The sequence below is a fragment of the Pezoporus occidentalis genome, unplaced genomic scaffold, assembly GCF_034315485.1.
Source record: "Pezoporus occidentalis ecotype Australia unplaced genomic scaffold, CSIRO_AGI_Poc_V1 ctg147, whole genome shotgun sequence".
Classification (NCBI taxonomy): Eukaryota; Metazoa; Chordata; class Aves; order Psittaciformes; family Psittacidae; genus Pezoporus; species Pezoporus occidentalis.
Window position 1 is genome coordinate 750,173 of NW_026913284.1, and position 14,016 is coordinate 764,188.

General features: G+C 37.1%; 1 protein-coding gene across 2 annotated transcripts in view; it reads right to left on the reverse strand.

Annotated features, from left to right (window-relative positions):
* Window positions 1-2,468: 2,468 nt before the first annotated feature.
* The window catches only part of ADGRA1 (adhesion G protein-coupled receptor A1), a 286,313-nt gene continuing 274,765 nt past the window's right edge, over window positions 2,469-14,016 (reverse strand). For both annotated transcript variants that reach the window (XM_062610365.1, XM_062610366.1), the window contains 2 exons: window positions 10,150-10,245; window positions 2,469-7,072 (listed from right to left, as the gene is read on the reverse strand). In XM_062610365.1, coding sequence (XP_062466349.1) covers window positions 5,851-7,072; window positions 10,150-10,245 — 1,318 coding nt within the window. In that variant the 3' untranslated portion in view covers window positions 2,469-5,850. The remainder of the gene's footprint in view (window positions 7,073-10,149; window positions 10,246-14,016) is intronic.

Below are 14,016 nucleotides of genomic sequence, written 5' to 3' on the forward strand. Positions count from 1 at the left end.
TAAAAATACAGAAATTCTATTATGTGGCACATGAAATATCTGGTTAATCAACAGCTTTGAGCATCTGTGATTCATTGCACAGATTTCTGATGCTTATGTTAATGGAATAGCTGACACCACTAATACACTGTTTTTTTATGAGGACCAACATTATAAGCAAATAGCCATTTTGCTAGTAGGCTTTCAGATACTTACTGCAGAAGAATCATAAAGCTTGGCTTACGTACCCAACCTGGAAATACCCATGGGCATCGTTTCACCCTACTCCCCTGTTAACAATTTGGTCCCAGTTTCTTCCCAAGCCTCCAAGTTCCTCTATTCAATTTTGTGGTTCTACTTCCCCTCCCAGCTTCAAATCAGCCCCTGAGCCAGCTTGCTACAGTTCCCTACTCATACTGGCCTATCTCCTTTTGGTCAGCTGGCTCCATCTAACTCAATCCACTGCTAGAAACTGTCTCCTATTTTTGGTTTCTTGTAGCCCAGCACTTGTTCTTCCTCCATTCTATCATGGTGCCTACGAGGGGGAAACAAGCTGAAGAGTTCAGCAGAGAAAATGAGAATCAAACATCCCTGCTTTGCATCTTAATCCTGAGAGCAGCTGAAGTAAATCATTTATAGGGCAGGTCCTTTAAAGCCCCAGTAGATTGCAGGAGGGATCAGTGAGTGTATCCCCGGCCAAGACAAGGTATATCTTGACTGACAAGCTCTAAGAAGAAGGGAGATTTTTTTCACAGTAGTATATTGGGATATTTTTAGTGGCTAAAATTGCCAACTCTTCTGAACTGCTTACTTTCTAGAAAGACCAAAAATTGCCCTTATCCCTTCCTATAATAGCCATACTTCCCAAATTTTCAAATAACAGGCCTTGAAGACAGAACTATTAGAAAAAAAAAAAATCATTGCAAGGTGTTATTGTGGACAAACGTATTTTCCTCAAGCCTCTTTGCTGAAAACATTGCAGCCATTTTGGCTAAACTCTTTAAAATCACATATCTGAGGGCAGTAACTGCTGAGGGCATAAATCAAACCGAATAGTTAACTTTCAGCTATGTTCTAATTAGTAGCGAACAAGGTCTTACAATGGAAAGAATCAGGGAATAAATGACTGTAACTGCTGTAGCTCAATAACAAATGGGCTAACAAAAGAAAGCACTGTGAGAAGAATATTAAGAATACGTTTTATTGCTTTCTCTTCTCCCAGAATTTCCTCCCAGCCCCCAAATAAGCTCCTTCTGCTGCCTTTCTCAGGTGTTACTGAGCACCTAGGAGACAAATAAAGGAATGAATGAAAACACTGACCACGCTGGTCAATCTCAGTCAACAGTGCACTTGTGGGTTAGGGGGAGCAGCTGAAGCAGAGTGACAGGCTGATGTGAACAGTGAGTCATTTTGTTGTTCAGACTGCAAGACACAACAGAATTCAAACAGATCAAAATGTAAAGGGACAGTAGTACCTCCGGAGTATACAGACACCATGTTTACATCATCTCCCCTACTTCTCAGGCATGGCCAGCTGCATAACCTTAAGGCAGGATATTTGTGGTCCTTAAGGCAGGATATTTGTAGTTTACCTGCTCTAGCTCTTGCAAATCAAATTCCAACCCTCCTTGCAGAGAAGTGAGCCCTATAATACTGTCCTGATTTACTGATGCTTCCTTGTTTGGCTTCTGAAAAACAGGTAATAGACTGGTAGGATAAGGGAATAGGGATTCACTTGCACCTTTACAGATGTTGTAACAGGGAATAACAAGTCTATGGTTTAAGTAGTTGAGACAATTTGTAGAATAATTCTTCTCCTTAGCAATTTAATTGCCAGTTAGAAAATGGTCAGCTGGGCACAGAAAATCAAACTGAAAGCTCCCTTCTCTGTAGAGGTAGGTGAAAGCTGCCCAGAGCACCAAGTTACTACTGAAATTGCTTGACTGAAGTCAGCCAGCCAGCCTTTAAACCAAGCTGATGGATCTGGATTGATGCAGCTGCCTCCTACAGCTTCTTTCTTAACTGGAGGATCCTGATACAGGAACCTGAATTTGTGTTCTGGTAAGGAAGCTGCTGCTAATGTCTCCATCAGCCTGACATTTACAAATCATAGGCAACCAAAATTTGGTGAGAGTACAGGTAGTCTCCTTTATAGAGAACCATACCTACCTGAGGAAGTTATCCTGCTTAAAACCACTTCCATTAGGTTTATCTGCCTTCAGCCATTAGCACTGGAGTGGAGGCTACCCAGCTGCCTGTGTTTGTCAAAGGTGGCCCTGACTTTGCTTTAAACACAGACTTTGCTTTTGGTTTAGAGCCACAGTGAAGGCTCCCCTGGTGGGTTAACATCTGGATATTCTGCCCACAGCGTAGCTGGCAGGCAGCTGTGTGGTGAAGGAGAACATGTGTTTATGACAGCGGCTGCTCAGCCATATTAGTGCAGACACAACCAACAGACTGCTTGGGGACAACACATACATGATCAGCCATAATGTGCAAAACCATGTGTTTTATTTTCACACCAAAACTCCTTATATGAGGCTGAGTAGGAATTCTTCTTGTAAACAGTCTATGTGACTTAATACGGGGTCGCCTACTTGATCTGAAATTCTGTCATGAAAACTGGAATTTCTATATGCAGAGAAGAACCGTACAGCATCAGAACATATTTTTATCCTGGTAGTATTGTAATAACAACCATTTGGATTCCTGTTGATTGCATCATTCTCCAAAAATTATCTTGGATGAAATTTCTCTTGCTTAATCTCAGACAAAAAATTAGCGGTAAAAATATGTTCATTTTTATGTCATCAGTGAATCACCAAAACCAATGCTGACTTTAAAATATGTTACACATGTAAGTCCATGAGGAGTTTACTAGGAGAATATATTTCTTATACTCTGGTTATTTCACTGACTTATTTTTATAGTAAAGAAAATCAGGTAAAGTAGTAATGGTTCACTGGCTATAACTGACCAAACCCCCACAATAAAACAAAGCCAGACTCCCAAAGCATTGAAATAATCTCATTTATCTTAAAGGGGAAAAAAAAAAGTCAAAAGCACAAAACGCATTTTGGTCAAATTTGATGTTACAAAACATTTTTATATTTATTTAATATCATGTTCTTCTACTCTGTAGTTATACTGTATATTTTCTGAAAAAATAATATGCAAACAGATTATTGCATAACACATCGCTTCCAAATTAACCCAGAATTATTCACTAAATAATTTTTAACACAATAAGAAAAGTGTTTTAATATTTTATGTTTAAATTCCAGAGAGTTTTATCACATAAGATATTCTGTGGAAAGCAGCACCTATTTACTTCTTTGTAAGCCATTATGAAGATGAACCTGCCCTCTCCGACTGTTATTTAGTGATTAAAACACAAGCTGAATAAAGAAGCTCACCAAGTGGGTTCTTGCAGAGGGAGTATTTCACTTGGCTGTGTGTGTGGAATATTTTGCATAATGGTCTGCAGAACTCCTAGGTTTTTGCTATTACAGAATATATGTACACATAGTGCTGAGACACAGAGAAGTGGTAATTCACATTATGTCTATGCTTGTTTAGGGCTCACTGTCTATGTGGAATGAGTGAAAGTAGTAGTAAAAGAGAACAATTATTAAACAGAAAATATTTCATTATGCAAACAAAGAAAAAAGACTGCATTTTAGTTTAGAGACAGTTCAAGCATATACAGCATATACATAATAAAGCTCAGGCGTTTCTTTTTTTATTGTATTTTGTATTAGCTAAAGAAGCAGTCATGAAACTCTTGTATATTGGCTCAAAACTTGACAACCACCTAGTGCATTCTTCTTGCTCACCTTTTAAAAATACACAATCTGAGATGGATACATTGCACTGCTGGAGTTTACAATATATATTTCAAATTTACAAAAATACAGAAAAACAAGATTTCTTGCACTCAGATACTGAGCATTAACCCTTTGAGTACTAATTCCCACCTGCAACACTGCAGAACACATTCATCTGACTTACATGTTTTTATAACATTCTAACAATTATAATTGTCATCTTTATGTACACTATTAGGAAATGAATTCCTACATATATATATTAAAAAAAAAGTACAGTCTAATAAACTGCTAATAACAGAAATAGTGGGCTGAAATATGGGATGATTTCTGCAACATATACACAGAGAATCGCTGACTGATGATCTCTCAAGGGAATTTTCTATTTCCTCTCTGCAGCAATGGAGCAATTACATAAGCCCGTGTAAAGACCTGACAGCAAACTTTCTCATGTGGCCTTACAGAATTGTGCTTTTTCTCTTATTTATGGGCGCACTGCTCACTTCCCACTGTAGACATTTTTCTCTTATCTCTATGTTCCTATTCAGTCTCTGCAATCCATTATTATTATGCACCCTTCCTACTTGAAAAAAGCAGTCTTATATACAGATAATTATAATGCAGTTCTGTACTGTGAGTTGATGCTTTGTGTCCAGATGTTCATGGAAACATGAAAAAATTTCTTGCCAAGAGCCTTCTTAATCTATTAACAATGGCACTGACCCTGGAGTGCCCTACAATTCAGCAGAAATCATGAACATAAAGAACTTCTCTGAAGGTCAAATTTGCATTAAAAGATGAAGACAATCTGAAATTTGCTAGGGGAGGAAATGGGTTTTCAGAAAGCAAGTGGTGAAATTAATAGATGGACTCTAAGAAGGTGTGTTTTGGTGAAATGACTGAACTTTCTCTTTCCTGGCAATTCTGGACTACATTGATCATGTAACTAAATAGACAGTATCATATATACAGTGTCTCTGGATGAGAATAAGCTACTTGTAAGAAAATAACTGTAGTCCTCAAAGAGTTAATGATAAAACTGCTCTACCTTAACAGATGTGGAAAGGTTATTGTGAAACAGCTTACAGATTTGTTCAAAAGGCATACTTTACAAAGAAAGAAGTGTAAAACTTGTTGAGACAATTGCTATTACACCGCACAGTGTCACATACAATGAGTAGTGCATGCTCTGTAAAGACATTAGAGTGGACCCTTATCAAAGCTATCATATAACCTTATACAAAGGATTGTGCCACTTAAAACTAGTGCAGAGTGATTTTTTTTCTTCTGTAGATTTATAATGCTCTAGATTAATATCAATAGGGTTTTTCACAGCCTTGTACAACACTTTTTTTTTTGTTCTTTTTTTTTTTAACACATGTAACACTAGAAAACAGCAAATGGTATATCCTGACATACGTCATGCAAAATACAACCAATACAGCACCATAGATGTAACAGATATTACCTAGCACTTCTCTCCCACAAGAAAAAGGACAGAACAGAGACTGTACATTACACGACTTTACAGGCCATATGCTACAGAAGATCTTTAGAGGCAGTATCACTTTTGTAGATCTAAAAAGCTGTAATTTTATAAAATCCTGTTTATCATTTCCACCATAGTCACTTCTGATTAAAATCCATGGCACAGTAATAATATTTTGCTACAAAAATAAATAAGTAAAAGTTTAGGATGCTGATATGTTTATAAAAAGTGCCTTAAATTACTACAGAAGTGAAAACAATGAATGTAAAGGATGGATCTGTAAAAAAAAATTTTGTTCTGTGTAACAAAAGGATATTGCCTCTCATATTCAGTTGTCTAGATTTCATTTTCTAATTATCTTTCACAATGGTTTTACAACTTTTAAAAATATCATCACTTCAAAGCTGTCACTATCTCTCTCAGACTCTTACAAAGAAAATGGAAATAAAGATGGAAAAGCTGTACAATTCATTGGTGAGCTACACAAATATGTCATAGTTTGGAATAATAATAATGATGGTTTAGGGGGAAAAACACATTATGATGGCCCATGAACTACACAGTAGTTTCATTTTTCCAGGGGCCAGTTTTGATATTTCCTGTACTATCTGAGCTATATATCATGGCTTCATGCACATTTCCCTTGAGAATTCCATTGTGATTCGTCGTATTAAATGGCAGTGACTGTGTCCGTGGGTGCATTTCAAAATGAGCTGGATGGTGCACAGTGTCACTTTCTGGCATTTTAGCACAACTATATATTACAGTACTTGCATCGCTACTTTCTGGCTGGTTGACAGTAGGGTACGGATCACTTTTTGAGCAGCAGGCCCGTCTGTGACCTGACTGGCTATCATGCGTACTGTGGGGACTGTCTGTATGTGAGCTGTGGATGCTGCCATCAATACTTGAAGGAATGTGATAGGCGTATTCTCTTTCACCTGCAGACCTATGCCGACTGAAATAACGTGGCTTAGTTCTGCTTTTCAGACATCTATGAATGTGCATATTGGGTCTGAAGCTTCCCTCGTTGTGGACATGAATGTGAGCTTCGTCATCAAGTAGCTGATCACAGTGCATTTTTGCACAACATGGTGTCACAGGCGAAAGGCAGTTAACATGATTTTGAACTGCTTGTAGGTTAGTAAGTTTGCAGTGGCTAGGTGCTGGATGATTAAATACACCTGATTTGTTGGGACATGGTGATTCCTGAAGACAAGGTGCATGAACTTGAGTGTCACCATTGACATTAACCTTTGGGCGCACATTAACCTGGACAGAGTAGGTGTTTCTTCTAGATGGGCAACAGGACCACCAGCAATGCCACACATCATCTCGTTTTGCACAGTGATGGATCAGGATGAAAAGCCCCAAGGTCACACAGAAGGCTCCGTAAAGACAGCTAAATATCATATCCAAGAAATGACCTTGAGATACTGCAAGTGCTCCAAAGGTCCAAGTGGCAGTAAAGAGGAACAAAGTGAACGCTGCGGCTCGAAGCTGAGCCTTAAATGAATGCTCATTTTCCAATAAGGAAGAAGAAATCATGGAGCAAGTTGACTGGGGAATGGAAACAGAGTCTGTAATATGACCATGGCCCACCTCAGTACTTGGCATTCTCTGAGGATCTTCTGTCTTTTCCCTTAACTCATACTTGCGTTCAGGATGGCGCTTCAGTTGCACGTACGTGCAGAGAAAGTAAACACAGGTGACTAGCACAATGAATGCTACTGGCCCGTAAAAAGCACCGAGACTAGGCTCCCATGCCATCCAGCAACTGGAAACAACAAAAAAGGAGAGTCAAGAACAAGTTATAGCCCACATGAGATGTGATGGACTGATGTGAAATTGTGCTAACTTACATGATCTAACAGTGTCTTAGAAGTTTGTATATGTTCACTGTGCAGACAGCAAATGTGTCTTTAATATCAATTAAGCTGAGGCATCATTTCATATTTTTTAATAGAATAAAATGTCTAGTATAATTTACGGGATATTAAAGGCAAAAATTTCCCAGAAATGTAGGTCAGTTCAGAATCTAGAATTGCAGTGAAGTGTAAGACCATTTATGTCAACCTTTTTTTCTACTATTAAAAATGCCAGTGCTAATACTTTGATTAAAAAGCAAATGAAGCATAGTTCATACAATCTGTATGAGCGATAGAAATGTACAGATTTCAGTGGTTTGTATCAACAAACATGGATAGAAACTCTTAAGCCTGTTCTTACAGGATTTTCTTGTTGCCAAAGTAGAGAACAGTCTGAGTAATAAGAGAGACTGAAAAAATGCTTCCAGTCACTGCTTTCTGCAGTGAGTGGACCCAAAAGATATATGCCATTTCTGAATTCTGCACTGTTTCTGAAATTCCTGAGAGTTAATTCACATCAATTTGAATGTCTACAGAAAAATTATGGAAACTGATGGTCTCCTTGGGATATATTGGTAGCATAGTATTATTGTAGCATGGATCATTATTTGCTAGGCTTTAAATAATATAACAACTGTTTTAGACCAGCTTAAAGTAGTTTACAGGCCACTATGAGCTGAATAAGCCTCAGTCAGCTGCATAATTTAGTAGCAGACTAACAGGACTGTCCTGAAGATGAATGATCTAATCAAATAAACATGGGAGAAGAAAACACTTCTGGCTAATGGAATCCCAGATGGAAACTTGGAGAACTTGGGTCAAGGGGAGAAGGAATATTTGCCTTGTTTTTACTCTTCTCTATGATCTGCTTTTAGCCACGGCTGCAGACAGGGAACTGAGCTGGCAGTGTAATAAGCTAGTACAGCTGTTATGAGGTTCTTATACTCTAAATATTGCAGGGATTTCTGGAAAGAGGAATTAGTTATTTATCTGTCAGACTAGGACAAGAAGTAATAGGCTTAAACTGCAGCAAGAAAGATTTAAATCAGATTTTTCAAATAATTCCCTAGCTGTTAGGACAATTAGGGTAATAAGCTCTTGGAATAAAGTTTGGTCTATCCATTATCAGAGCATTTAAAGCACTGTCAGGAATGGTTTGAATATAGCTAATTTCCCACTGGGTCATGAAGTCAGACCAGGTGAATTGTCATGATCCATTCTATTACAAAGTGACACTGTGACACCTCATACTCATTTAGGCATGTGCAATTTGTTACGGTCCATCCAATACAGTGAGGAACCTTCTGATATCACATTGTCAAGCCAGGAATCATCTACAATTTACTATAAAAAAGGCAGAATGAATTTTTCTCCCAGGCTGAGAACATCTCAGCTAAACAGAGGCATTCCCACTGGGTATTTATCACAAGCAACTGCAGAATTACTGCTTTAAATTGTTAAAATCTGAACCTTAAACAAAAACATATACATATTTATTAATCAGACACACTCCAAGGAGTATGTATTTTGCTGTCAGACATGCACATGAAAAGATTCTCTGAAAGATATTTTGAAAAAGTAGGTAAGTTACCACCTATATTTAACTGGATAAGCAAAGAGCATAAAGTTACATGAATACTCAAAGTACAATTGAATAATGCATATTTGATGGGAAGTGGAGAATGGAATGCTCCCCAGTGGAATAGTCTCTTGGGATGCTCTTATTTCAAGTGGAATCTCACTGTGGATAACTTAAAAATCAGTTCCATAAAAAAAGTTAAAGTTTGTGCATCTATATTTACTGTACTGATACTATTAAAAATGAATAAGGTGTATAACTCACTATGCTGTTGTTATATTAGAAGCTGTCTTTTTACTCAGTCTTATAACCATCCCTCACCTCTGCCTTGTTTTCTGTACAGACTGTGGTACACGGTATTGATTTGCTATGATTAACATGATTAAAGAAATATAACCTCTGTAACTGTGCCAAAATGAAAAATGTCTCATTTATGAACATAAATAATTGAGTCTTTTAATATACTGTTGATTATAAGTGATTGTCTAATTGGATAAGTTTGAATAAATTGAGCTGGGCCTTAGGCAGAGCAGTTAGCCATGGTATGTACTGATTTATTATTGGAATTTAAATTTCAATTACCTTTACAGAACCAAATGCTCACTTACAAAGCATTCTCTTTTGTTTCCACTTTCCTTACCCAGAGAATAACTAGTTTCAAATGTATTACAATAGATGTTCAAAGCAGTACTAAGAGTGATATGCTTCAGAATAGGAGTGCTGGCAGAGTACTTTACGCAGAATGTATTTAACTTTGCAGTCTGATATACTTTCTGCTATGCTTCTATGGAAAGACTTACTGCACTTTATCGGTATCTCATGTTTCATGCCAAGAATTAATAACAGTGTGATGCCTGGACAATCTGTAGAGGTATACTGAGTACTAACACACTAGTACAGCACAGGATTGCAAGACATGCTGACTGGAAGATTTCCAGATGGTGAAAATGCAAAATAATTTTTTTTTAAGGAAGGGAAGGGGATAGAGGAGGTGGGGAAGGGATTTTTACTTTTCCTTTTTTTCATATAATTATTTATAAATTACTTAAAGTCACCTGAAGGTTATCAATTCAAGGTAGATAATTCAAAGTATATAATTAATTAGTAGCTGCATTAAGTATGATATCCATTAGATATTTTTAATATCCTTTCACTTGTTCAGATGTAAATGAAGAGAAATTCTGTAAATGAAAAGTGATTCCGTTGAAAGTAGTGGAGTCAAATTGGTAGAGGTGAAGCAGCAAACCCCAGATTAAGACATTGCTCTTTCATAGCTATTATTTAGTGAAATTTCATAACAAATGTCATCCCAAATGGCATGTCTGTACCCTTCATAAAGTTACATTTGTCAGCATAGGAAAAGACAACATTTTCCTTAAAAGCTTTATGATGATAGCTTATACTTACTATGGTGCATTGCCTTCAATCCCATAATTATTGATATTGGTTGCTGCTGTAATCCCACATATAATAAAAGGAACTCCACCACTGATCAGGTAAAATCTGTTGAGAGATAATAACTGATATTTTAATTTGCCTGACCTTTAGTCAAATAATGCTTGTAAAATAATGGTACCTTCTTGAAGTATTTTGTGTATACAATATTGCTCAAACATTAAACATGTCCCTAAAATCAGAAAAGCAAAGAATGAAGTATTGTCATGATAAACACTGTGCTTTATGAAGCAAACAGCAGAAAGCTTAATATTTAATATTTATATGGACCTGCCATTACAATCTCTTAAGTCTTTAGTAAATGTTGTTACGATTGCAGCCATATGAAGAACAAAAACTTGTCTAATGAAAGAACCTACATCCCAAATAAAGTTCCTCCACTCATCTAGATATTTATATTTAATAGGTATTAAATACGTAAGCATTATAAATTAAAAATATTCAGACAAAGCAGATGCATTCACTTTAACCTAAAAATATTCCCAGGGAAATTCAGTGAAATCACAGAAACATTTTCCTAAGTCCTGGATATCAAAAGAAAGTTCAGTTAGGCAAAGGGAAAAGGGATAGACCACTTGGCAAAATGCGGTGGGTTTTTTTTCTGCTCAAAGGATCAGTCTGGAGAAATCAGGAGGATTAAATATTCCTTTGCATATACCATGCTTTTCTTCACTCATTCAGTATCCAGTCTTGCAAATGCATTAAAATCTGAGGGCCTCTAAGACTTCAGCAAGGTCACACAAATATTCAGTAAGAGTGTTACCCCAAGTGTTAATCTTTCTGTAAAAACTTGTATTCTAAGACTGAAAGTGCATCGTTTCACACCCCTTTAACCGATTAAATGCCAATAAACTATTTGAAAGCAGCAGTCATTTCAATGTATGACCATTAAACTATATTCAAGTCTCAGGGGATGTCTCACTGAAGCTGGCATCCTGCATAACTAGGTCCAAATTCAGCAAAGTAAACCATCACCACATTTTCTATTTACATAAGCAAACCACAGAATTATGCATGGAGCACAGCACTTCCACTGCTTCACTCTCTGAGGTGGAGAGCACTGGCCCTGGTGCATGTGAGGCTACAGCTGGAGTGAATGCTGCTCAGTGACAAAAGGGAAGATGTTCCACCACACCTGGAAACTCAGCTGGTTCTGTGAACATCCTAACTAATTTCCTGTTTTGACCAATGCTCTTCTGTCAGTAGACAAAATTAGTTTCTTTCCAAGCCACACCCCTGGTGTGGAAAATGGTATGCAGCGATACTTCTCAATCACTGCTATTATGTTGTCCATCAGGACTAAGAGGAACCTGATAATGTGTGGGGGGCATTCTGACCAGAATCTGGCAACTGGTTTTCTATAATGTGTTATAAACATTGTGAAATTTCACAGTCATTGCAAGGCAGGATTTTTACGGAAACAGAGTAAGATTAAATAAATCAGCATTTAAATCAAACCCAGATTTAGTGTTAGAATTTCTTAACCTCATTTCCCCACCTCCTCCTGGAGCAGAATTAGAGGCCAGGCCTCAGAAAATTTCACGTCAACATTTATAGTCAATCTTTGTCCTAATGGTCTAAGCTGCAACAGAGAAGAGAAAATCACCCTTCATATTCATCAAAAAGCCCTTCCAATTTTATAACTTCAAAGTCATTAGGTATATTTTTTTTTTCTTCAAACTTGGCTTATTCTGTAGAGCTAAACATATTCCAGTGAACAAGCTGACTCCTTACAAAATCTGCTCATTCACTGCAGTTTAATGATTGTACATATCTTTTGACTCAAACATGTTGAATAAGCTAGCTTAATAACTTATTATTATTTTTAACAAAGACATGTTCAGTGACATTTTTGAAATTCAGGAAATTACTAGGGTAAGCAATGAGGCATAAGAAAGTTAATCCCAATTTATCTAAGAGATAGTAAGGAGCAGAAAAATAGGAATACAGAAGCAAGCATAGGAAACTGCGCTTCAAAATCATCTGAAGTAGTTACATAGAATTTACCTACAATGCAACCTATAATTTCATTTTTTGCAGTGCTGCCACTTTTTACAGATTCAATACATGTATTTAAATCACATCCTTATCTAAAGCCTCAGACAAGCCAGTATTTGGGTGATAGATAATCTACTTCACATCTCACACTTTCAGAAGTCTGAAAATAGTTCAGCAGGCTGTAGTGTTCAGCAGAACAGTACAACAGTGGCATCAGATGTTCTGGAAGCACTTAGCTACCCAGTGCTTCAGTAATGTGGCAAAATCACCCAAATTCCTGTCCTGTCTCATAGCCAAGAGAAAGAAATACATTCTAGAAATTACATATGGTGAAGTCAATGGTTTCAGCATACCTGAGGTGCATTGTACTTATATCCAGCACAGCACAATACCTGCTCTGTCTCAGCAAGAGAGGAATGGGATTAAAACAGAACAAACAGAAAATATAATCAAAGAAATGGAAGTTAAATTGTAAGAGCAGGAGTGCCTGCTCTTGCCAATTTGTCTGAGCTCATAGATACCTTCAACAGTATATAAAAAGAAAAAACTACCAACAGTGGAATGTCACCAAAGAGAAGAAACATTGTTCAAGAAGATCCATATACATGTTAGTTGTGAAGCAGAAAATTTTAAATTAAGAAATCTAGACCAGTCTTTCCAAACATTAGCTTCTATGCAATTGTTAGTTTTTATCAATTTCTCCTTTTTCACCCAGATGAGATGTTTATGACAAATAATTTTGAAGAAATAGCTGGAGCAGAATTGATAAGGCATAAACAAGAAGTGAAGAAAATGCAAATAAATAGTTATGCTTCAAACTTCTACAAAACCTTTTAACTAAGAGAATCAAAGTGCTTTATAACAATTAATTTAGCCTCACAGCCCCCTGTATGGTTGATAAACATTATTATCCCTGCTATACAGATGAGAAAACAAGCAGGGAGAAATTAAGTGTTCAAGGTCATGCAGAAAATCTGTTTCGGAACAAAACTTAATTCCTATGTTTAATTACAATGCATTTCTCTCATACTGTAAATGAAGGGACTGGACAAATTACGGCATCCAGGAGTTCATCTCCAAGCCCAAGAAACATGACTGCATCTCTGTGAGTTCAAGCAGGGGTAAGAAGAATATGATATTATCTGAAGGATCCCCTCATAAGGGTGGTTTCCCCCCAGTATTCACTAATCCTTTCCAATCACTGTCTGTTACTCCCTATAAAGCCTGACTTGCGGAGTAGGAGCCTGTGGGCACTATTCTCTGTGCAGCTCTAATACTAGCATTCACTGGTACTTCATATATTACTGCCTAAGCAAGTACACAGAGCAGATTTTCCAGACCTTTCATTGTCTTTCAGCCATACAAAAGCAAAAGAAAGGGGCAATGCTCTTATCCAGTAATGCTCATTCACAGAACAATACAATAAACCAATACTGGAAGGATGAACCTTGTACACTGAGCAAGTTCATGTTTTTCAACCATCTCCTCTCTCTTCCTCCCCCCCCCCCCCATATTATTTTGAAAATAATGATCAAACTTTTCCCTACACTGTTTGCCTAACTTACTACTTCCTCTCATAACCATCTTTTGATTTGAAAGCTTTAAAGGTCTATATCCTTTCATTAAGTAACCAGCTCTTGTCATCTAATAACCTTTTCTACTTCTGAATTAATTTTCCTACTTTTCTCATTAAGCCAGTGTGCTTACTCCTCTTCACAAAAGAACACGAAGTAACCCAGGATCCAGAGCCAGTTTCATCTGCTTGTGTTACTCTTCTACCATTCAAGAACACCAACAGTGATACTCAGACTACCAGTAATC